The 23,832-nt window shown below is 35.3% G+C and overlaps 1 protein-coding gene across 1 annotated transcript in view; it reads right to left on the reverse strand.

Annotated features, from left to right (window-relative positions):
* Nucleotides 1–17,312, reverse strand: part of LOC129941402 (uncharacterized) — a 36,783-nt gene extending 19,471 nt beyond the window's left edge. The window contains exons 1-3 of the mRNA XM_056050026.1: nt 17,049–17,312; nt 1,120–1,207; nt 894–979 (exon numbers count right to left, since the gene is read on the reverse strand). Coding sequence (XP_055906001.1) covers nt 894–979; nt 1,120–1,207; nt 17,049–17,192 — 318 coding nt within the window. The 5' untranslated portion in view covers nt 17,193–17,312. The remainder of the gene's footprint in view (nt 1–893; nt 980–1,119; nt 1,208–17,048) is intronic.
* Between the last annotated feature and the right edge of the window lie 6,520 nt (nt 17,313–23,832).

A 23,832-nucleotide genomic window follows, 5' to 3' on the forward strand; every position in this document is an offset into this window, starting at 1 on the left:
TTTGATTTGCAAAGAGCCCTCCACAAAATTCTTCCTCAAAGTCAATAATATAACATCCATTAGGAATCTTGTACCCGTATATTTCAAACACACTCCGGTCATAAATATTGTGTTCGAATGTGAAACCAAAAATATTTGTGAAAGCTTTAAATATCCTTGGTTGGGGGCTTGGCCCATTTGAAGCATAAAAAAACTCCCGTCCAACACCCAACCAATTTATCATGTTGTATCCTTGATTTCATGTCCCAATAATAATTCGCGACTATATTTATGAAATGCCTCGAACATCAATCTAAATTTTTATAGAAAACGGTCCTATTTTGTTTATGCGGGTTTGTTGGAAGGCAGTGTTGGCGTATTTCCGGCCACGGAACGGATAAGATGGCAAAGGACTTAAATAAAACCACACAAAACATCAGGGTTCTCGATTTTTTGTACCATAAAAAGGTCAACAAAGTGCGATGTGATACGAGAGGAAGTGCCACGTCAAATTTCAAAGTGCCTACTCCCCAATTCCCGCAAACCGGCTTCTGGTTTATGTCTGGTTATGCCAACCACAATTCCTCCCCTTTAAACCTTATGTTCAAGAATAACAAAATTGCTATTTGCTGCCGAAATGCGTATACTCGGTAGGGTTGGATTTAGGGCTTATGATTTAAGGGTTAGGCATAGTTTAGGGAATGGGAAAAGCATATGCGGTTTTCAGGGGATGTAGTCTTTTTGGTTGGAATATATAATGTTTACACTCTGTGTCACTGCGCGGAAGTGTTTTTGACATGGGAATTAAGTATGGGATTTATACAATTTGTATAAAAGTGTACAGCCCTCCCTTTAACCCCCACATTTCTTTCAATATACATATAACAACTATTTGCATGGATTTTCAATTTTACCTTGTAAATGCCAAACATCAACATAACGCTGAGGAATATCATTGACATCTGGGTCCCGATTATAGCAAAGTAGGCTATTTGAACACCTGCAACGGAAGTCAAATTTAATGGTTTTAGAGGCTTTAAGGATTTAAACATCAAAAATTATATAACATAAGCTTCAAAGGAAAATATAAGAACAAATTTTGTATACGATGATTGGCAGTTTTGTCTTGTATTGACTTACCATAATAGACGTCCTCTAATTCGCCGGATCGTCTGACATTGACACTTATTCGCCACGCATATATGAGGACGATTAGTATTGAAATGTTCTGAAATTAAAAAAGATATATAGTTTAAAATGTTTGTAAAGTACAACCAAAGGTTAAAAAATAGTGATTTAGTGGCAACTTTACGTTGTCATTAAATGACATCGGCAATCTTAAAAACAAAACTTTAGTTGACATTTTATAATACAAGTTGTTTTAAAATGATTTTTAAAACCAATATTTGTGATAAAATAAAATGTTAAAAATCAGTCACTGATTTTTGTTACCTCTTAAGTGAGGTCATTAGATGTCTACATATTTGATCAATTAAACTATATACAAAATTTTAAACAAGTTGACATATTTTATCTTAAATTGTGACTCGTTCTTTACTTTTTATGATTATTTGGAGTCTTGTGTATCCAGCTGTGGTTTTAAGTCAATTCATTACTATGCGGCATTTAGTGGCATGCATAGTATGTCGAGTTTTGTTTTTTTAAAAACTTCTATCTTAAGTTATAATTTAGTGCTATCTGTATTAAAGTTTTATTTTTAGTGACTTATGCTATTTCAGATTGTGATTTAGTGAATAATGCAATCTTAAACTGTGATTCTATACGTCTGCTATCTCAGGCTATGATTTATTGACGTTTTATAAATTTGGAAATAAGTGCCATCTGCTTTGCCATGTTGTGATTTAGTGTCAACTCCAATCTACAACCTCATATTACAAATAAGTGACATAAACCAATTTAAAGAAAGAAATATCTTTTAAATCAAATTGTGATTCAGTTAGTTGTGTTTTTAAAGTGGGTTGTATAAATCTGTGGTTTTAAGTGACGTTTGTATGATTTCTTTCATATAGACGTCAGCGGAGGAATTCCTATGATGCAATCATCAGTGGCGTGTACAGTTCCAGTAAGGTTGAACAACTTAGTGAACACAATTTTGGGCTACTACGACATTTTCAAATCACGAAGGCCTTGGTCTTTTAGGTTGGAGGTAGTGTGTCAGGGCGACTTCCTAACCACATAAAAAAAACTAAATTGCGAAGCACCAACAAGCCTCAAATACGGACGGATTAACTGAAAAAGGACCTGCAGTTATCAAGTCAAAACGTAACTATCAAATCAACAGACGTAACTTTGAGATAGTTTAGGACTTCGTCTACCCAGGCTCCGCTATGAACGCTTAAAATTGAGATCAAACGAGGAATAACTCTTGCTAACCGCTGTTTCCTTGGGCTAAGAAAGCAATTAAGTAGCGAAGCGACCAAAGTGTCGATCTTTAAGACCCTCATGATACCCGTCCTGCTGTACGGTGCAGTAGCATGGACTATGACCAAAAGCAGATGAAGAAAGGTCGTTTCTAAAAAAAAATTCTTCGCATCATTTACATTCCGGTATATGTATAGAAGATAAGTGGACAAAAAGATTTAACGAACGAGCTGTAAGGCCTGTACAGTATAGAGGACTTAACTAGAAGGTTAGATGTGCAACGAATGGCACATGGAAACCAATACTTCGGCCCGGAAAACCTTCGAATCCACACCCACAGGACAGCGCAGTAAAGGAAGACCACGAATCAGGTGGAAAGTGACCTCACCCAACTTGGAGCATGAAACTTTAGACTTATAGCTAGGGACCGAGCTAGATGGAGAAGTTGGTTGGGTGAGGGCCTATAGTTCACACAGGACGTTAGTGCTACCTTAAGTAAGTTTAAGATGTATTAAATGTCTGCTATCTCAGGTTTTTATTCAGTGACATCTCCACTATCTATGTGATTTAGTATCTTCTTCTTTTTTAAGAATTGATGAAGTAATATCTCTTGTCTTAAGTTGTGATTAAATGTCATTGCTTGTGTAATGTTTTAAAAAGTGGCATATGTCTTATTTTAGGTTTTGTGACATTTTGACTGTTTGAGACCTGAATTTTCTTAATATCTACCGAAAATACTTACAAACAAAATTGGATGGCGCAACAGTCCTTTGAGAACTAGAACCTTTAGACTTACAACTCTCAACCGTTCCTGTGTGCGAGTACTGTTGTTGTTGGATGGAGGGGACCTACAGTTTAAAGCCGCATCCGAACGGCTAATTTGAGAGAGCTCTTTTCATGACAATTACTCTTGAAGGATTTGTCAATTCCTATTCTACTCAAAACCAAACCCTTAAACTAAAAAACAAGTATACATAAAAAAAGTTGTCATATTAACAATCGTCGATAGTCAAACTGAATTTTGGCCAAATTGTCGCATTTGCTTCCAAAAAAGTCAATATGACAACCTTATTTTTCAAAATTGACTCCTGGATAATCAATAGAACAATTTTCGATTGTCAATTTTGGGTAGTCAATATGAAAAGAAACGAAGTCAGTGGAACAACTTCGGTAGTCAATATGACAATTTGGTTGTCATATTGACTACCCAAAATTCATTTTCGAGGATTGTTATATTGACTTCCGTAGTTGTAGTATATTGACTACCAAATTAGTCAACATGACAACCGTAGTTTGAATTTCCTTCAACCAAAGTTGTCATATTGACTAACAAATTTTAACAGAATTTCGGATCCAAAAATTGACAACCGAAAATTATTCTATTGACTATCGCGGTTATCGGCTTAAAATTGACTACCAAATAGTTATATTGACTACCAAATTAGTCAATATAATGACTTTTTTCGTTCTGCGTCTCTTGCTTCACCTTATCAGTTCGGTACCGTTCGGACACAGACCTACTGAACCGAAGAAGCTCTGTTCCGTCTTGTGCCATGACTTCCCGATGGTACAGGAGTCACCTATCCACTATTCGTCGTCTGAATTGGTTGATTAGCAGAACTGCCAATTTAAGGAGAGGAATGCTTCTGGTGGAATGAAGCCGCTCAAGCGTGCACTTTAAAATACTCGTAGTTTGGATAGAACACCCCAAAAATTAAATAATTGGTCGATGACATAGCTCTTGCAATGTGACCTCGAACGAGTTTTATCACGAAATTGTCAATTCTGTTGACTCGAGCCCCGTTGTATAAGACCTCGGTTCAACCAACATTATAATGATGCTTGCATACACAGCCATTATTTACGCTATTTTTAAAGGAAATGAAAGGACTCTTGCAGAAAACTATAGAGGCATATCTATTCTTAAATCTTTAAGGAAAATCTTTCATTTCATTTTTCATTTTCATTTCATTTCATTTCATTTGAAATGAAATAAATGAAAAAATGAAAATGAGGAAAATCTTAAAATTTATTTTTTACGAGAGGCTCACGAGATGGATAGAGACAAACAACCGCTTAAGTACCTACCAAGCTGGGTTTCGATCCGGTAGACCAAATTTTTGCGCTTACAAGCATAGAAAGATAACATTTGGAGAAAAGGAAAAAGCTTTACAACTGCTTCATTGGCTTTAAAGCTGCTTTTAATACGGTCAATTGACAAGCATTGTTTTACAAACTATCTTCTGTTGGCCTTGCGAATTTTTTTTTTTTTTATTCGAAAGTTTTGAGACAGCGGCAGGAGTTCCCCAAGTATGTATCTTAAGTCCCATTTTGTTTGCACTTTATATTGATGCGGTTTGTGAAATCTTACCGGGAGGTGTAATATTTTACGAATCTTTGTTTAAAGTTTTACTGTATGCAGACGATGTGGTACATTTTCTTAACAACTGCAAATCAACAGACTTAAAGAATATTGCGAAACTTGGGGCTTACGGATCAATACTAGAAAAATCAAGGTTATAATATTTGAATCTAGGCGGCATGCACGACGTGCTGAAGAATCATGGAACATCAACAACGAGCGTATTGAAATTGTGAGTGAGTTTAAATATCTATGTATATTGCTGACCTATAACCTAATCTCGAGCAAACATGCGAAAGAGAAAACAGGGAGGCCATATTTGTTTTGCAACCAACTTATCGACCTCGCATCAAAGTAAAGAGTCTTCAATGCAACAATAAATTCTTGCTTATGTTACGGTGTCCAAGCTTTTGGATACGCTCAAATAGACGAATTCGAGACTTTACAAAGATACTTTTTTAAAAGACTTTTTAAACTGCCTAACGCTACACCTACGTACTCCATACATGTCGAATCGGGAATAGCACTAATATATATTCAGAATCTGAAACTACTCTCCGACTATTTAGCTAAATTTATGAAAAGAGAAAATGGGCTTCATAAGACGATCTTGATAAGAAGGCTCCGTACAAATGCCTTTTAGAGAATGCAACGCGATTGCTGCAGGAGTTGATATAGTACTCTCCTTGAGGGAAAATAATGTATAGGAATGAGAAAATATGTTTGCGGTTTTGATAGCTAACATTGATGAAAAACTTTATTTCGAACACCTGCAAAGTGCATCCTCATCGGCAAGCAGAAACATATACAAGCGCTTAAACCATCAATTGTCATCAAATTCAAACTATTTTCGTAAAGATATGACTTCGGAAGCTATCGTCAACATTTTTAAAGCTAGAGTCGAGATCCTTAATCTCAACTTTGTCGGACCTCTCACAAATTTGCACTCTTTGCAATAGAAGAGACGTGGAGGATATACATCATTTCATAGTAGTTTGCCCAATATTACAAGAAATACGACGGCTATATTTCCAAGTGAGTTTTTTGTCTACGGACCAACTTATTGACAATCTTAACGGGCTGAGTGGTAAGACGAATCTGTTTAAATTTTGCAAACATGCTTTAGCTTAAGTAGCTTTTGAGCGGTCATTTATCCAGTTATGGAAATTGAGAATTTAATATTTTTTGTGTTTCAAATCACGGAAAAATTGATGTTTTAAGTCTCAAATCGCTGAGAATGTAAAATCGTAAAAAAAATAAAAAAAATAAAAAAATCTCTAAAAAATACAGTTTTTATTTTCTTATATCAAAAACAAAACACAAAAAAAAAAAAAAACAATTTTATAATATTAAACTATTTTTAACTGAAATATCTATCAGGCAGACGGCAACAACGCCATGTCCTTATATTCTTAGCTTTTAAATTAATGTAATTTTATTATCGAAATAAAGAATTCAAACTAATCTAATCTAATCTATAGGACTTCGTTGCAATAGTAAAGCACGAAAGAATATTCGGCAGTCTAAGCCACAAACCATCATCCCGCGGGTACTACCACCAGTAATTAAGACACATCTAATATATCAATTGACATTCTTCCTCTTATTCCTATCCAGACCAAATGGTAACTTTTTGAGAATGTATTATCCTCGAGTGGATTGGTCTAGTTCATATACGGAATTCATCTCAAAATGCACTTTGTCCCTAAACATGATTTTTCGGCCAAAATTGGGATCCTCTTTCAAGAATTCGAAACCCAGTCGGCCAACAAACCGCATTGTTTATGTTCATCCTATCCGGTGAAGGTTCATGTCCCGACCCAAAATTCGTCAAGTTGAAGTCTGCGAAAGGTCGAGTTCTTGTGCACGGCGAGGAATAAACTGCCTCGGATTCTGCTGTACACTTTCACGGATCACGACAATGTTCTCTGCCAATCTTGGATTTCTTGAACGTACGGATGTTAACTTATTATTTACTGTTTACAAATTTGGCCACAAAAGATGTTGAAGAGTCAACTGTGAAGGGCCACCACGTCTGCAGTAAAATGGGCGCGTTAACGAACACTCATTTTTATAATAAAGTTTTGTTATTTGAACGTGCTGTTCATTCGTGTAATTTTCCATACTTATTTGGCATAAGCAACTGAATAAAAAACAAGAGATTTGACAGTTGTCACCAAAACAAAATGGCCACCACCGGGCAAAAAAATTTCATGTGGCAGTTGAAAAACCCTTTATTTGCTATCTCAGATTGTTATTTCTAATATCTTACGAAGTGACCTTTCATATAAAAGTGGAATTCCTCTTATTTCATCTTTTAATAACCGACGTTTGATGTTCTCATCAGGCTATACTTTTAAAACGGCTTTTATTTTAAATTTGGGATTAAATAATAGTCGGATTTAAACCATGCCAGTATTCTTTTAGAACAAAATTTTGGCTACCTCAGACAGTGATTGTATAAAATTTGTATTATATTTTCTTCTCAGAAACTAAAAAAGTGACATGATTAATCTCAAGTTATGGCCTGGTAATTAAGTCATATCTGTTGCCCAAAGATTAGACCTAGATACAATTATTTTTTCTAATTATTAAGTTACTTGCACTATTTCAGAATGTGATATTTACTATCTCATATTGCGATGTGAGAGTTTTTTGTCATATCGGAATGTGATTTGTTTTAGATTGTGAGCTAGTGACATTTTTGCTAACTCAGTGTGACATCCATTGACTTCTTTTAACCTAAATTGTGACTAAGTGGCATGTTGTGTATACATTTTCGAAAAGTGACGGGAGTATTATTTCAACTTTTGATTCAAAGACATTTTCATATCTTAGTCACTATTTTAACTGCAATTTGTTGACTTTAGGTATTTTAAATTGTGACGTGGTAACTTAATGAGGTCTGTAATCTTTCAGCTTGAAATCTGATTAAGTGATGTTTTCTACTTCACACTGTGATTTACTGGCACATGCTATTTCAGATTGTGATGATGTTAAATTTCTTGCTGTGTTAAACTGATGCTTTGTACTATTTTAGGCAGCTTGAGATAAAGTGACATGTACTAGCTAGTATTACGGTTAAGTGTTAGTTAAGTGCGTTTTGCTTAAGTTATGTGATATATGATTTCGCAAGCAAGTGACTATACTATCCACATGTAGATTGCAACAGTTTAAAGTAGGTTTGTTACATTTGCCACCTCCTCAAGCTTAATTGCTTTCCAGTTTTGGTATCTCCCTGAGATGCTATAGCACGGAGTGTTTTCCTTGAAAATTTTTAAATGCCATAAAAGCACTTACCTATTCAACAAAAACCATAATAACTCCGGAATTGTTTGAATGGGTTTTGTCTGAAAGTACTTTTTCATCAGGCACACTTCCAAATAATGCCAACATTACGTACATTTTCAAGTACTTCATTTTTCTAAATTGCTCAACTTTAGCACTCAATGTGCGACATTCAAGGCATATAAACTACTTCAGAAGTTCTTATCCCATTAAATATCAAGACACAAGCTAAAAAAAGAACTAAACTAAAAATCTACATAATTAACTCTTATATAGCAAAATAGCACACAATCCCCATTTAGAGCTCATTTTCATGGCAATTATTCTTGACTGTAATTCGAAATCTTTGAGGTTGAAAATTTTTCATTTTCATTTTGTTTTTTTTTTTTGATTCAATGCTGAGTCAACACTTTTCATTTCAAAGTTTTTTAATTTTTATTTTTTATTTTAACTCAGAGAAAAATTTTTTATTCACACATGCCTGCCTCAGAAAACATTCTTAAAAAACTATTGTCGTAAACTTTAATATGCCAGAAAGGAGATCCTTTAGAGAAAGACAGAGACAGAGTGGGAGGGAGAGAGAAAAAGAGAATTATGCATTTACATACTTAACTGAAGTTTGATGAAAACTTAGTCCTTTGAAGTCAACGTTTGTGTTCGTGGATTTATAGGTAGAAGGTTAGGTAGGTATATAATTGACCTCAAATTGTGGATGAGATGGGATTTCAGTGCGGGAGAATTGGTCGATTAAAAATTCTTGTGGTATTTGAATTTAAAAGGATTCTTAAGTAGTAGACTTAAGGGTGTAATTCTTTTTGTTTGATTTATTTTTTAGTTTTATGAAAATTTAATTTTATTCTGGAAAACAAATAAAGTTTTGTTTTTCAAAGTTGAAATTCTCACTTTTGCTGGTAAACAGTCATTAAGAATAGTTTTTAGAAATCAGTCAATTAGATCATTCTACGAATATTAAACAACCCCATTTCTTTGTGGAAAAAACACAGGAACTTCAAATCTATACCCACTATCATTTCATTAATTTCAAGGCCGCGTATGACAGTATCTATGGAAAAGAATTTAAAGAAAAATGTCTAGTTTTTGCTTCCGTATCAAATTTGTCCGTTTAGATGCTTTTGATGTCAAAAACGGTTTTAGATTAGGCGATTCACTGTCATGTGACTGCTTCAAGATCGTTCAATCGGCAACTAAGGCGTAATCTTTCTAGGGTCTGTCAAAATACTAGGATACGCCGATGATATTGACATAATTTTAAGATCAAGCGTGATCTCAGTGGTGCTTTTCTTAGCATTGCTACAGAAGAAGAGAAGATTTTTTTAGTGATGAAAGAAACCAAGTACATTTATGTTTTCATCGAGATTGTAGGAGACTGAACGATGACGTCTTGGGCAAAACATCACTATGGACCGCTATAAATTCAAACAACGGCATCATTGCTGAAATCAAACAATTTTCATTTATGGCACTGAGGTTTGGATCTACAGTGGCACTGATCTGATCAAACGAATGAAAACATAACAACTAGGACAGCTGGGTTATGTGGATCGTACGTGTTTACATCAACTTTCCAGCGTGGAAGGTCTTCGAATCCAATTCCATGGGACGGCGGCGCAGTAGTGCCGCACGCAGGTGGAAAAGGACCTCAACCAACTTGGGGTACAAAACTGGAGATATTTAGGTACAAACCAAGCTGGCTGCATACGCATGTTGGTTGGCGTCCAGGTCCATCTAGCTTTGTAGCGTCTTATTATGCAATTAAAGCCATCAAATTCTTTGGCGAATCAAGTAAGGTTATTGGTTTTCCAGATTATATATTATTAAATCTTATTAATTTTCCACCAATTTAACCAGTCACAAAATCCTCTTTCGAAAGTAATTGAAGATAGACTTCGGATGTATGTGGTTTCAAAAAGGAGCATCCACAAAATATAAAAAGTATGGTCTAGTTGCGTTATTCTTAAATTTGTATTATTTTATCAGGCACTCTAGGATTACCTTCTCTATAGCTACGTAAAAAGCAGCGTTTTCAAAACTCTAGACGCTTAAAAAAACCTCATTAATCAAGTAAGTAGGTAGGCGAGGTGGTTCGGTTCGCTATCTAAAACTTTGTTCACGGTTACTGCCCCTTGCGAAGAATTGATAAATTCTCCAAGAGTAATTCTTGTCATGAAAAGTGCTTTCTTAAATTAGTTACTCGGATTCGGCTTAAAACTGTAAGTCTCCTCCATGCCTGAGGATTATTACAATATTTTATTACGCGCACACAAGAAGAGTTAAGAGTTGTAAGTCACTAGGCCCCACCTCACAATGTGCTTCCTAGTTAACTTCCAATAGGAAGTTATTGTAATGGGTCCGATTTGTCAAATTGAAAATTTTGACATTTCTCGACGTTTCAAGGTCCATGGACTAGAAATAAAAGATTTTAAGAAAGATATCTGTGCGTGCGTGTGTACGTACAAAACTGAGCCATAAAATCTTAACAACAACACAAACTTATAAGGATGCCGAGGAACTAGATTACGTTATAGCTTTTCCATTCACCTGGGGTGGAATCGGGTAAGGTGATTTGTGATAGGTGACAGTCACAATCAACAAATTCAGTCTGTGTAAGGTGATAGTCACCGGTGACAATCACGATTTGGTGACTTTTTCTGGTGACAGCTCTTTAGTTGTCACTTTCATTGGAAATTGAATTTTATTTTAGTTGCTGAAATTTCAAGACAATATGAATGTGTTTGTGCCTTTGATTTTACATTCTGAAAATGAAAATATTAATCATAATAGAAATGTCCGGCTTTTGAGGATTAACCTCCGCAATAAAATAAACATTCTTGATAGTCCAAGTCCAAAGTAAGTACGCATATGTGCTATATATGCGGTCAACACACATTCCCCCTATTCTTCGATTAGCCGTGACTTTAAATTTTCTTGGAGGTGGTGGCTACCAAAGGCAAGTTGGCGCTGACTGGTCAGCTCCAATGGGCCAAAGTACTGTTTGTGATGTTATTTCTTTGACCTTAAAACAAATGGAGATGAAATTGTGCCCACTTACAATCAAATTTAATCAATGTCCTTTAGAAGCAACAAAAATGTTCTTCTACGAAAAATATCAAATTCCTGGAGGTATAGGACTTTGTTTTTTAGTAAAAATAAACTAATTTTATTACTTGTTTTTTATTTTATTATTTGCTTCCTAGTTATCGGCTGCATTGATGGGAGTTATATTATGATTCTCCGCCCTTCGGAAAATGAGCATATGTATTCCAATAGAAAAGGAAGACATAGTGTAAACGCTATGATCTTAAGTCAATTTTTTGATTCATTAATTTTTGTTGCCTATATCTGCAACGAGAACAGAAAAATTCTGGCAATAAATGCAAAATATGGCGGGAGTGCTCACGACAGCTTTGTATGGAGACAGAGTGCTAAACGAGAAAAGTTATATGCTGACTATTGTGCAGGCAGAACATCATCGTGGCTACTTGGTACATCAAAACTTATAATTACATAATAATCCGGATAGCTTCAGATCGGTTTTTGAATACAACCACTGAAATTGTAACAAACGTCAGTGAATTTCTTTTAAAGTGATACCAAATTCTAAACAAAATTTGGTGATCACCTTACACAGACGCAAAAATTAGTTTGATCACTTTTTATGATCACAAAGGTGACAATCAAAAATCACCTTAGCCGATTCCACCCCTGCTTTTAAGTCACAGTGACTTTTCACAGACTATTTATAAAGGAATATTAAAGGAAAGTAATCCTAACACAGTTAGTATCTCGAGAACTGGAACGTCTCTTGATGTTTGTGTCCCAAAATACTTTTCTCTACCCACTCCTTTTGCTTGTATGACGGACAAGACTAGGGCTTCACGTTTTTTCTCCAATTTTGTGCTTAGGACAGGGAGCTTCACTTTCTTTGTGACACGACGGACGCAGGTTGTCAGTTATAGTTTTGATTTTAGCCTTGTTTATTAGGCTGTTTTAGTCTTATAAGTATAGGTCGAATAAGTCGGCATAGGTCGACCGATTATTCTACAGTTTGCTGTTAGGGACAGGGAAAACAATTCCATCGATTAGTTTGCAGCTATTGTTTATTTTTGTTTATTTATTAATTCATCAAGTAGACTACAAATAATGTAAAAAATATAATCTTGTAACAAAATGCAGTGCTTTACAATTAGGTAAATACTTTCAAGCTAACTGTCAGGATAAAGAATAACTCTAAGAAATATTTCAAGAAATAAATTACTTATTTGCAGCTCTCTTTAATCAATATATAATTTTATCAACGAAAAAAGAAAGGAGAAATCAATTTGATAAGCAAGAATATCACGAAAGAAAACTATGTCAAAATATCGTCTTTTCTTTCATTCTTTTAAATGTTGAAGTTCAAGAAGATTACGTATTGTACCGTATGAAGGCATTTTAATCTGCTATTCTAGTTTTTGGATGGTTTCAAATCAACTAAAATAAAGAGAATAGTACGGGTTATATATTAAACAGCAATTCTCAAGTAATGGTCTAACATGGTCAAGTAATGGTCTAACGTCTTGAGTCTAAAGGGTCAGATAGTTCTTTGGAATTAAGAGATATAAAACCAAGTAAGAAGTTAGCTTACGCTACATTAAAGTCGAGGTTAAATGAAAAAGTTAGTTTCCGACCAAAAATGATTCCAAGATTCTTTGAATGACACGATTTATTGAATAATGAAAGTTTGATAATACAAAGTTACATTTAAACACATTAAGATGTAACTATTACATTGAACACCCACTAAATAAACTATCTAAATGGTTTTGAAAAAGAATTTGATCAGATGCCAATTTATTACATTTAAGCAATTTAATGTCGTCAGCAAACATAAGACAAAAAGAAGACTTAATGATTAGAGGAATATCATTACCAAAAAGGAGAAAAAGTAAAGGACCAATGTGGTTGCCTTGGGGAACGCCAGAGGCCACAGATATTGGAAGTGATAAAGACGAATTGCGTTCGAACTACCAAATAAGATTCCAACCATAACAAAAAAAAACTCAAATGAAAACCTAAAGCTGATATTTAAGCTATTCAAATTTCGTGATTGACACTGTCAAAAGATTTGGAAAAATCAGTGTAAATAACATTAGATTGAAAACCATATTCAAGTTTACTTGTTATCTCATTGCATAGAATGGTTAGTCTAGTTGCTGTCGATCTTCTATATACAAAACTCTGTTGAAACTGCCAAATGATATATTTGCTTATAAAAGTTAATATATTATTTACGATTTCCTCAAATAACTTCCGAAATGTTGAGAGCTCACTTATAGGACGATCATTTTTTACATCTTGCTTGGGTCCCGATTTGTAAATGGTTATAATGTAAGAAGCTTTCCATTATTATTTTCATGCTCAGTGGTTAGAAGATTCGAGCCACTCTAGGCAATGCAATCGCAGCAAAACACGTAAGTAGGGGAACACCCCGGGGTGGTGTCCTATTGCCTCTTCTATGGCTTCTGGTCATGGATACAATTCTCGTTAAATTAGAGAGATGTGGAGTGAAGGCGGTAGCCTATGCGGATGATTTGGTGCTATTGGTGTCAGGAAAGTACACCTCTGTGATAAGTGAAATCACAGAGTCAGCTTTGAAAAAATTTAGCAGCTGGGCCACGAGTTGTGGACTAGGAGTTAACCAAAGTAAAACTGAACTGTTGCTCTTTAACACCAAAACTAAAGTACCGCCCTTCACGCTTCCTCGGCTCAACGGTCAAATCCTATCATTGTCTTCCAGTGCAAAATATTTGGGAGTTTTACTCGATCCTAAACTAAACTGAAAACTAATTATGTATTGAAGTACGGGTTAAGAAGGCCTGTGTTGCCTTTTACGCCTGCAGCAAAACTTTCGGCAAAAAGTGGGGACTTCAGTCGAAGATGATTTTATGAACGTACACAGCCGTGGTACGTCCAATCTTAACATAAGGGTCGATTGTGTGGTGGCCTGCTCTTAGCAAAGCCTATAATATTGATAAGCTAAAGAAGGTTCAGAGAACAGCTTGCGTGGGCACCACAGGGGCCATGCGTGCTTGCTCAACGGACGCCTTAAACGTTATTTTGGATCTTCTACCAATCGACCTTTTTATTAAATACATAGTTTTCTGCAGCGCTATTAGGCTGAAGGAATCAAACAGCTGGTTGTCAAAACCTTATGGTCACAGCAACACAACGAAATTGATTGCCCCGGATATCATCTCGGTAGACACTGACTACTGCACTCCTACTTTGAACCTTAGAAAGAGTTTTAAGGTTGTTTTCCCATCCAGAGAAGATTGGGAGGATGACATCGTGTCGATAGGTTTCGACACAACCATCTTTACTGACGGCTCAAAAATGGAGTGTGGAGTTGGTTCTGGGATCTTTTCTGAGTCCCTAAATGTAGCTAAATCCTTAAGGCTTCCTGACTTTGCTAGCGTTTTTCAGGCTGAATTGCTGGCAATAAGGGAGGCATGTAAGATACTTAAACAAAGCCCAAACCAACACCAAAATGTGGCTATCTTTACAGACAGTCGGGAAGCTGTCAAAGCCATTAGCTCGGCCCTATCCTCATCTACATTGGTCCAGCAATGTTTGCGAGCCTGAATATTAACCTCGGTGTCACCCTGATCTGGGTTCCGGGACATAGTGGTATCGTGGGAAATGAACGGGCTGACGAGCTAGCCAGGCAAGGATCGGCCCTTCATAGCTCATTTGCGGAAATGGTTAACATTCCTCTTGGCGCTATGAAGGGTAAGATCTTTTCTATCTACCAAACTGAATGAAACCGACGGTGGAGAAATTTACCCAACTGCATTATATCTAGGAAGATATGACCCATCAACAATAAAACCCGTACAAACGATCTTCTGTGCAGGCCAAGGCAAGACATAACCAGGATTGTTGCGGTTTGTACCGGACATTGGCCTATAGGAGTTCATGCAGAGAAGTTGGGTATCTCTTACAACACCTTTTGCCGTAGTTGTAGTGAGCAAAGAGAAAGTGAAACGAATGAAATACTTTGGAAAAGCATTCTTTCACGAACTTGATGATCTATCTGAGACAAAGATTAGAGACCTAATCTTTTTTCTCAATGCGACAAAATGGCTCTAACATAATCGCTATAAATCTGTCCCGTTTAACCACAGGTAAAACGAATTTCTGGTATCAAAACGGCGCACTACAGCGCTAATTGGATCTCAGGCTAGGTTGCCTTGAGATCGTCATTTTACCTACCTACCTAAGAAGTTTACCAATCGTTTAAGAAACTGGCCCGTCCTCAGGGATTCATTCAAAAACCGCATCAATGGTTCTGAAAGAGCAGCAATACAAGATTTCAAAGCAATTCGTGGAATCCCATTAGGTGGAATCACATAGGGCTCTTTCAACATCTGAGCAACTTTAGATTAAGGAACTGATATTTACTTGATTCACCGGATGATTGAATAAAAATTAACAGTCGTTATTGAAGAAGATATAAAGACAATTATATGCATCTAAGACGATATATGATTTATTATTGAATCAGTTGGAGTTTCAACATGCAACTTTGAAATATGAATTGCGTAGTTATTTCATAACGAAGAGGTTTTATTGTGCAACGTTTAAGAGAGCCAAATTGAAGGGTATTCGATTCCTTTTTAGTATTGTTGGTTTAGTTGGTGTTAGGGAGAACAGCGGAATTGCTATCAACTGACGAAGTGACTAGGCATCGGACTATCGGAATCGTTATCATCAAGAGAATGAGCGATACAAAAATTTTGTTGAATCATCATTTATTAGAATTTGATTCAAATTTGCAATTAAATAAGGACATGATTGGTTGGAAATAAGATAAAATAGGATTTTTTAGTAAGCATTCATTTCAAACACCGGTACTATCAATTCACTTATTATTACACTTTGAACTACTTTATTTGGCAAGTTTCAAGGTTTGATTTGACGATGATATTTTCTTTAAAAGCACTCAGTTCATTTTTTAGATCCATAACCAAATAGGTTAAGTCACAAACGCGTAAGGCTTGAACTAGAAATTGATGGAATATTAGGATTTTTAACAAGTTAATTTTAATTATCATTGAGACAAACCCAGCGTCCTATAGCTATTGCTCCGTTTATCATTCCCTAAGCTCAGTAAACAAATTTTTATATTTATTTATTAGAAAATATAATTTTATATGAAACTCGTTAAATTATTTTTAAGAGTCTAGCGATTAAGATAAAAAAAAGTTGGTTTAAAAACTCTAAACCCAAGTTTCTTTTTTAAAGAACTCTGGAAACCGCAACAAGTCAACCTCTTACTCGTGCAAAAAAGCCATCACACACTATCCTCATGTTTCAGGATTTCCATGTAAACAGATCTACTAATTCTGTTTACCTTTCAGGTGCGAGAATAAATTTCTACCTACGTAGACTCTCAAATTTAAAGCATTACGACTTTGGACTTTAATTTATGCCTCTGAAATTCATCACTAAAATTAATTTTCTATATTGTCAGATTTAGTTCACTACTAAAAACACAAAGTATACAAGACTGAAAAACGAGTGAATTTTTAAAGCAAACCAAAAGTTTATGAAAAAATAACATAAGAGTTATCATGATTTTACAAAGAAAAAACTTCCAGGATTTGCCTTAACACCCTCAGCTCTTCATGCTATGAAGATTCCAAACAACAAAAAGTATGAAAAGCTTAAACACATATGCCACAAAAAGACTGTTTTCCTTCTCTTAATTATTAATTAAACATAGCAGCTTTACTGTTGGATATCAAGAGGTTTACCTAACTAACTCCTATAAACCTTCCCAACTTCCCCATTCCACTTTACTACGTGCTTGTTCTTTATCAGTCTCGGCAGGATGGGAAAGTCGATTCAAAAACTAATAAAAACACAAACAAAAACTATGTAGAAAAACAAACCCAAAAACACAAACCCCAACTCTATGGGCAAAAATTGTAATTCACTGCGGCGTATGAGTAACATATTTTTCCAAACAACTTACCAATGTGTATATGGCACTGGTCACTGCCAAATGTTTCGCATGTAACATCCGACAGCATCCTGTGCCTGTTAACGGACCATAGGGATACAAAATTGCGGATTTCATTTTCTCACTGGCTGCTATCGCAAAGGGTTTCGTTTTCATTTTGTCATAGCCTCGAGACACTTAAGTTTGTCCCTTCTCTTATTTTTTGGTTCTTGACTTTTTTTGTTTGTTTGTCTATCTATCGGTTGTTTGCTGACATTTTGTGGCGGTGGCGGTGACTGTGGCTATGACTGTTGTTAGTTAATTTTACGTTTTGTAGTGTGCTCTTTATTTTTGTCTGAAACCGAGATAGAAAGTAGAAAATGTAAGGATTAATTAAAGTTGTACAAGCTTAAAAAAAAACAGAAGATTTTAGAGAATATAAAGTTAATTCATTGTAAATGCGTTTTTGTTGTTGTTGTTGTTGTTGTTCTTGTTGTTAGAGAGATATGGTTAAAGATAGAATTGTTGTTCTTGTTTTTAGGAACTTGAAAATTAAATTAAGTTTAAAATTTATTACGGATTTGGGACATGGGTTTTTGTTGTGGATAACATTACGGATTTAACGATAACGAACATTTAAGGGGGAAGAAAATAATCGTGTATTCAATTGAAATGTGCTCGTTTTTAGTATTTTCGTGTTTAATGGAAAAGTATTAAGGAACAAGGAAGGTTACCTTAGACACAAATATTTATTGCAAGAAAGGTTCATTTGTCATAAATGGTTTGTATTAATTGCTTTGAACTCCAGAGAGACACACAAATTTCTGTTGACCATAAAGTATTGCATTTCTTAAAAGCTTCACGATATGAATACTCAAGAGCTTTATCATCAAAACCTACAACAGCAATTCAAACATCTGGGAGGAAAATTGACCCCGAGACAGTCCTATTGCAAAATATCTGATTCATGAGAAGAAGGTTTCTCAATTTCTTTTTTTTTTCAAAGAAAAAAAGTGCCACTTTAGTTTGGTGAAAGCTATAAACGAGTGTTTGTGTTAAATGGATTCAAAAAAGATTCAAAACGATTTTTAAGGTGCCTTACAAAATGTATACCTACTAACCTACTTTTTTATAGGTTGAGAAACTTGAAACTTTCTTTGAAGACCACATATGTATTCTTGACTACATAATGAGAGTGTTTTTTAATCGATGGATAATATACCTAAAGGGACTATATCCACATATATAATTTTCTAGTGAAGTGTTTTTATTGGAAAGGATATATTCATTTATAAAATTGAGCCTCTGGATAGTCGTTAACATATTCTTCCTTTTATACAAAAAAAATATAAAAGGAAAATGGAATAACAGTATGTTGTTTAAAAATTCTTGATTGATAGCCATTATCAATTTAAATGTTGAGCTTGTAAAGGCATTTTTTTAAGGACAAACATAATTGAATGTGTTTTTTATAAGCTTATGTAGAATCAAGTTTTTTCCTTTTAGTTTAAACAACATTTTTCATAGCTTTTAAATTCTTGAAAAGTATTTAAGAACTTTTTGGGGATTTTTTTTGAGCTTGTGAGTGAATTTTAACTTTGAACTTCAAATTTTAAAGAAATAAATATGTAAATATTGATTTTGAAAAATAAATTAAAAAAGTTTCAGATACGAAATACCCTAATTTCTTCCTTTCATATTCTTCCTTCAAAATATGCGTTATTAAAGGCGATTTTGTCAATCAAAGGAAAGTGAAAGTGAATTTGAAAGGAGATGTCAATACCCATTGGTTTTGACTTTTAATAACTGGTATTTAAACTACAGAAAAAAATTACAGCGACGAGTAGTATTCTACATTCACGTAGTACGGCTTGAGAACGAATCTGTATCTATGGAAATACGGCCGAAGTTGAGCTCAAGGGTTAACTGTTGAGCATTGAGGTGTTAGTATTACGATTCAATTGCTTAAGGTGGTTATGAAACTGAAAAAATAAGAATCCTTACGTTAAATGAACGCTGTTATAAAAAAAAATTATATGAAAAAATAAACTTTCAAGAAATCGTACTAAAATTGGTAAGAATTGGTTTTCATCTTAAAATCTTGTTAACGAAAATATATGTTAAACTTAACTTTTTCATCATATGTCAAATTTTGTTGTTTCTTTAGTTAATTTTTTATAAAAATTCCATTGACCAATTTTTTAACAAAACACATAAACCTACAAAAACAATTAGAATAAGAAATGGTGTCGAATCAAGTATTAGGAGAAGAAAAGAAGATATTGACTTCAAACAATTCGTTAAAGTTTGAAGTTACTAGTTTGCAAATCTGCTTTAAACCCTAATTTTCAAGTTTAAACTCATTCAATCTACTTGTTTGGGCGAGGAAAAACAGACGCACGGAATCGTGGGGCCCACTCTTCTTCAACAATGTAATGTCATGTTGGGTTAAAATCTCGAAATATACATTTCTTACGAATACTATATTTGACATGCAACCACAAACTGGTTTTACCATATTTTGATGTTAATATCAGTTAAACAAAACTTATGACGGGTTATCCATTTTGTGGTTTCAAATGGAAAGGGCTTGAATTCGACGTCCGTCTAACTAAGTTCTTAAACCAATTTGTTTTGTCTGTTTAAAGTCTGACATTTACGAAAATGGATTGCAATCGTGCATCATCATTTCAATCGTACCACTGAAAATACGGCTGCTGTAAGTGAAAGTGATGTTCAAATGGTAGACACGTGCATTCCCAACGTGCAAAACCCACCCCTGTCCCTCCCTCTCCGCGGTGTACATCGGGTGCTTAGTGCCTCAACTGGAGATTGGGTTCTTACACCAGTAAAGAAACTATTGGGGTGTTTCCACTAAGACACCTCTCTTTATCTAGACGGCAGCGGACGAATTCTCGAAATGGACTGTGATGTATACTACGATGACCGCTGCCGAGAACAAAGACAGCGTCTATTTGGGTGTGGATTTGTTGTTGGAACTAGACTCAGGCATAAAGTCTTGAGTTTCAACAGTGTGAGCGAGAGCATCACGACAATCCAACAGGGGAGAAAGATGAACACACCAAAGACATATTCTTCGAGCTTTTAGGCAAGACTTATGAGCAGTGCCCTTGATATGACATACAATTTGCCCTAGGAAATTTTAACGCTAAACTAGGAAGAGAAGACATCTTTTCACGAGAACTCCTCCGACAACAGATTCAGGCTGATCGATTTCACTGCGCGGCGAGATGTTCTATTAGCTAGTACGCAGTTCACACATCTCAATATCCACAAGGTTACATGGAAATCTCCTGATCAATCAACTTGGAACAAGATTGGCCACATTGCGATTGACAAATGACACTTCTTCAGTATACAGGATGTCCGAACATTCCGAGGGGCCAACATTGACTCGGACCACTACCTCCTTGGAGCCAAGGTACGAGCCAAACCAAAACAAGGAAGTACTGTGAGAAGTTTCGACGTTAGACGGCTTCAATCGCAAGAGATTGCCATGTCCTTTTCCCATCGAGTCTCAAATAACCTCTTAAGGAGTCCTTTGCTGCCTATTAAGCATTGAAAGCCAGTAGCAACATTGCCTTAAACCCATTTGAGATGCTGCCTCTGAAGTGCTAGGTTTCACACAGCCACTACAGCAAAACCCCAGGTTTGACTACGAATGCCGGCAAGCGCACGCAGCGAAACAAGAGGCATACAAAACGGTGCTGCACAAAAGGACTAGAGCTGCTCGCGAGCTCTACGAGCACAAGAGGAGAGAGGAACACCGGCTTCTTAGATGGAAAAAAAGTGCATGAGAAGCGCGCGATCGAAGAGATAGAAGGATGTCACAACAGGAATGAGGTTCGTAAATTTTAACAAAATTTAAAACAAACCTCCCAGGGGTACCAGCCACGAACAGAAGCCTTTAAAGACGATCAAGGGAACATCGTAGTAGAACCGTATTCTATTTTAAGAATATGGAAAGACCACTTCTCCAAATTATATAACGGCGATGACGAACCGAATTTCGCTGTAAGGGAATTCCAATTCCTCCCATCCGACCTTGATGAAGTGAAGATAGCTATATTTAAGCTTAAGTCAAATAAAACTTCTGGAGGTGAAGGCATCGCTGCTGAACTATTCAAAGCAGCAGACGATGACTTGGTAGGGAGCATTCACAAACTCATCTGCAAAATATGGTCGGAAGAAAACATGCCCGATGGGTGGAATCTCAGCACATTGTGCCCGGTACATAAGAAAAGAGACCCTCTAAACTGCGCCAACTTTAGGGGCATCAGTCTTCTTAACATTGCATATAAGATCCTCTCTACCGTATTATTTGAACGTCTGAAGCCGTTTGTCAATAACCTGATAGGTACTTATCAGTGTGGTTTCAGACCAAGAAAGTTCACTATCGACCAAATATTCACACTACAGCAGATATTGGAAAAAACGCAGGAGCTTCAAATCGATACCCACCATTTCTTTATCGATATTAAATCCGCGTATAACAGCATCTATAGGAACAAGATCTACAGAGCAATGTCTAGTTTTGGCATCCCTGTCAAGCTTCTCCGTTTGTGCAGAATGACGATGAAGAATGCAAGCTGCTCTATCAAGGTGAGAAAAGATCTCACCGATGCTTTTGATGTAAAAAAAGGTTTTAGACAAGGCGATGCACTGTCATGCGACTTCTTCAACATCGTTGTGGAAAGAATTGTGCAAAACCTAACCGTCAACACTAGAGGCACAATCTTCCAAAGGTCCATCCAATAACTCGGATATGCAGATGATATTGACATAATTGGAAGATCAAAGCGTGATGTCAGTGGAGCGTTTTTTAGCATTGGGACGGAACCGAAAAGGATGAGTTTAATGACCAGCTGACCATACAACGTCGTAGGTACGTGGAATAATTGCTTGAACAACAGGCGGCGGTGGACGGTGATTTTCGAACAACATTTTCTTTAATCACTAGGTAGGTGTGTTAATAAAAAAATTGTTGTATGTCGGGTTCTAAAAATCTTCAAGTCATTGAAATAGATACAATTACATCCACAAAAATTCACTGTTTGGTGCGCTCTTTTGTTCGAAGGTATACTAGGACCTTATTTCTTCGAAAACGCTGATGAAACGACTGTCACCATCGATTAGGAACGTTGTGGTCATATGATAACCAACTTTTATTACCTGCTATTAAAGAATATGACTTGGAATATATGTGGTTTTAACAAGACGAGGCCTGAAATTTCCTGGCCGGGTAATTTCTCGTCGTGGTGATATCAACTAGTCACTAAGATCATGTGATTTCACACCTCGTGAGCACTTAAAAACCAACATTAGTCAAGTTATGACTGAGATACCGCTCAATATGTGGTCAAAAATTTCCTTAAAGGAATCGATGCTTGCAACAATTAGCATATCGGTCGTTTAAATTATGTAGTGTTTCACACATGTCAATGTTTAAACTTTATTTTAAAAAAGAAATATCATGAAAGATAATATTTTATATGTGTTTTATTTACGTACATAAATATATAACCCTTCACATTTGAAAAAAATTGAATATCACTAGCATTAATCAAAACGGATGAGAAAATAAATAGTACAGGTCCTAAGTAGCTTCCATGCGGTACACCGGAACTGGTGTTAGACATTCCTTAATATTAATCTGTTTTATAGTTATAATTAAGAGGAATATACGTACATATTAAATTTATCGTTTTTGAGATTTGACGTCGGACGTTCGGAGAAATGTCAACATTTTAAATTCGACAAATTGCGGCTCTTACATTATCTTCTTAACAGAAGTAACAAAGAGCGTATTGTTTTCATCTTCCTCAATTTTTAATTTCTTTTGAAAATACTGTTTCATGGCAGGAAATGTAATTATTTATCATGTTACATTAGAAAAATAAAAATAAAATAAATTATGGTTATTCAGAATTTCGATAGCAGACATAGAACCAGAATTTTGAAGTCTTCACAATTTAGTTCCTTTTTAAATAAGTTTTTGTTTGAATTTTGCTTATTAGCTTTTTCAAAATTTCAGTTTTTCTTTAATTCAATAAATGTATGTCCTCATTTTCAATTTTATTGATACTTTATTTATTTTCTTCCCAAAGGAAAAAAATGAAAGAATTGTAAATCATTAATTGCCGCTGGCGTATTAATCAAACAATAATAATTTATGATTTCACATCTTACCCAAAAACTCTTGCATTTCCTTTTTCTTTCTTTGAGTAATTTGTTTTCCTGCATAATTGATTGTGACCTTTTTATCCTTTTTTTCAGTTGCCTTTCCATTTAACAAAAATATGATATTTTTAAAAATTCCAAAAACACTTTTGGGTTTGAATTTTTTATCAGGTAAACATAAAAGAAAAAATAAAGTACTATGTTTTATTTTATTCTGTTAATAAAAATACTGCGGGAAATAATTGGGGTTAATGGGCCTGCATATTTTTTAAATTAATTTCAGTTTGGTCAAATAATTCGGCCATGAAATTGACACATTCAATTTACATAAATGATTAAAAATAAATTAACTGTATTGGACCATTATGTCATGTGTGTGTTTTTCAGTACTGAAGAGGGATCTGCTATTAATGTCAGTTTTGTAGATTCAAATTAAATTTTACTACTCATGCGTATTTTGGAATTAAAAAACTCCTTTCTTTGCATTGCAATTAAATTCATTTATCCATCATCAACGAGGCCACCGCCATTCATCACACCAATCGAACCTGACCAAAGATTCAATTTTGAAGCATTCACTTTCAAGTGTAGAATATACCTTCACGCAAAAACGCAT

Source organism: Eupeodes corollae, chromosome 1 (genome assembly GCF_945859685.1).
Source record: "Eupeodes corollae chromosome 1, idEupCoro1.1, whole genome shotgun sequence".
Taxonomy (NCBI): domain Eukaryota; kingdom Metazoa; phylum Arthropoda; class Insecta; order Diptera; family Syrphidae; genus Eupeodes; species Eupeodes corollae.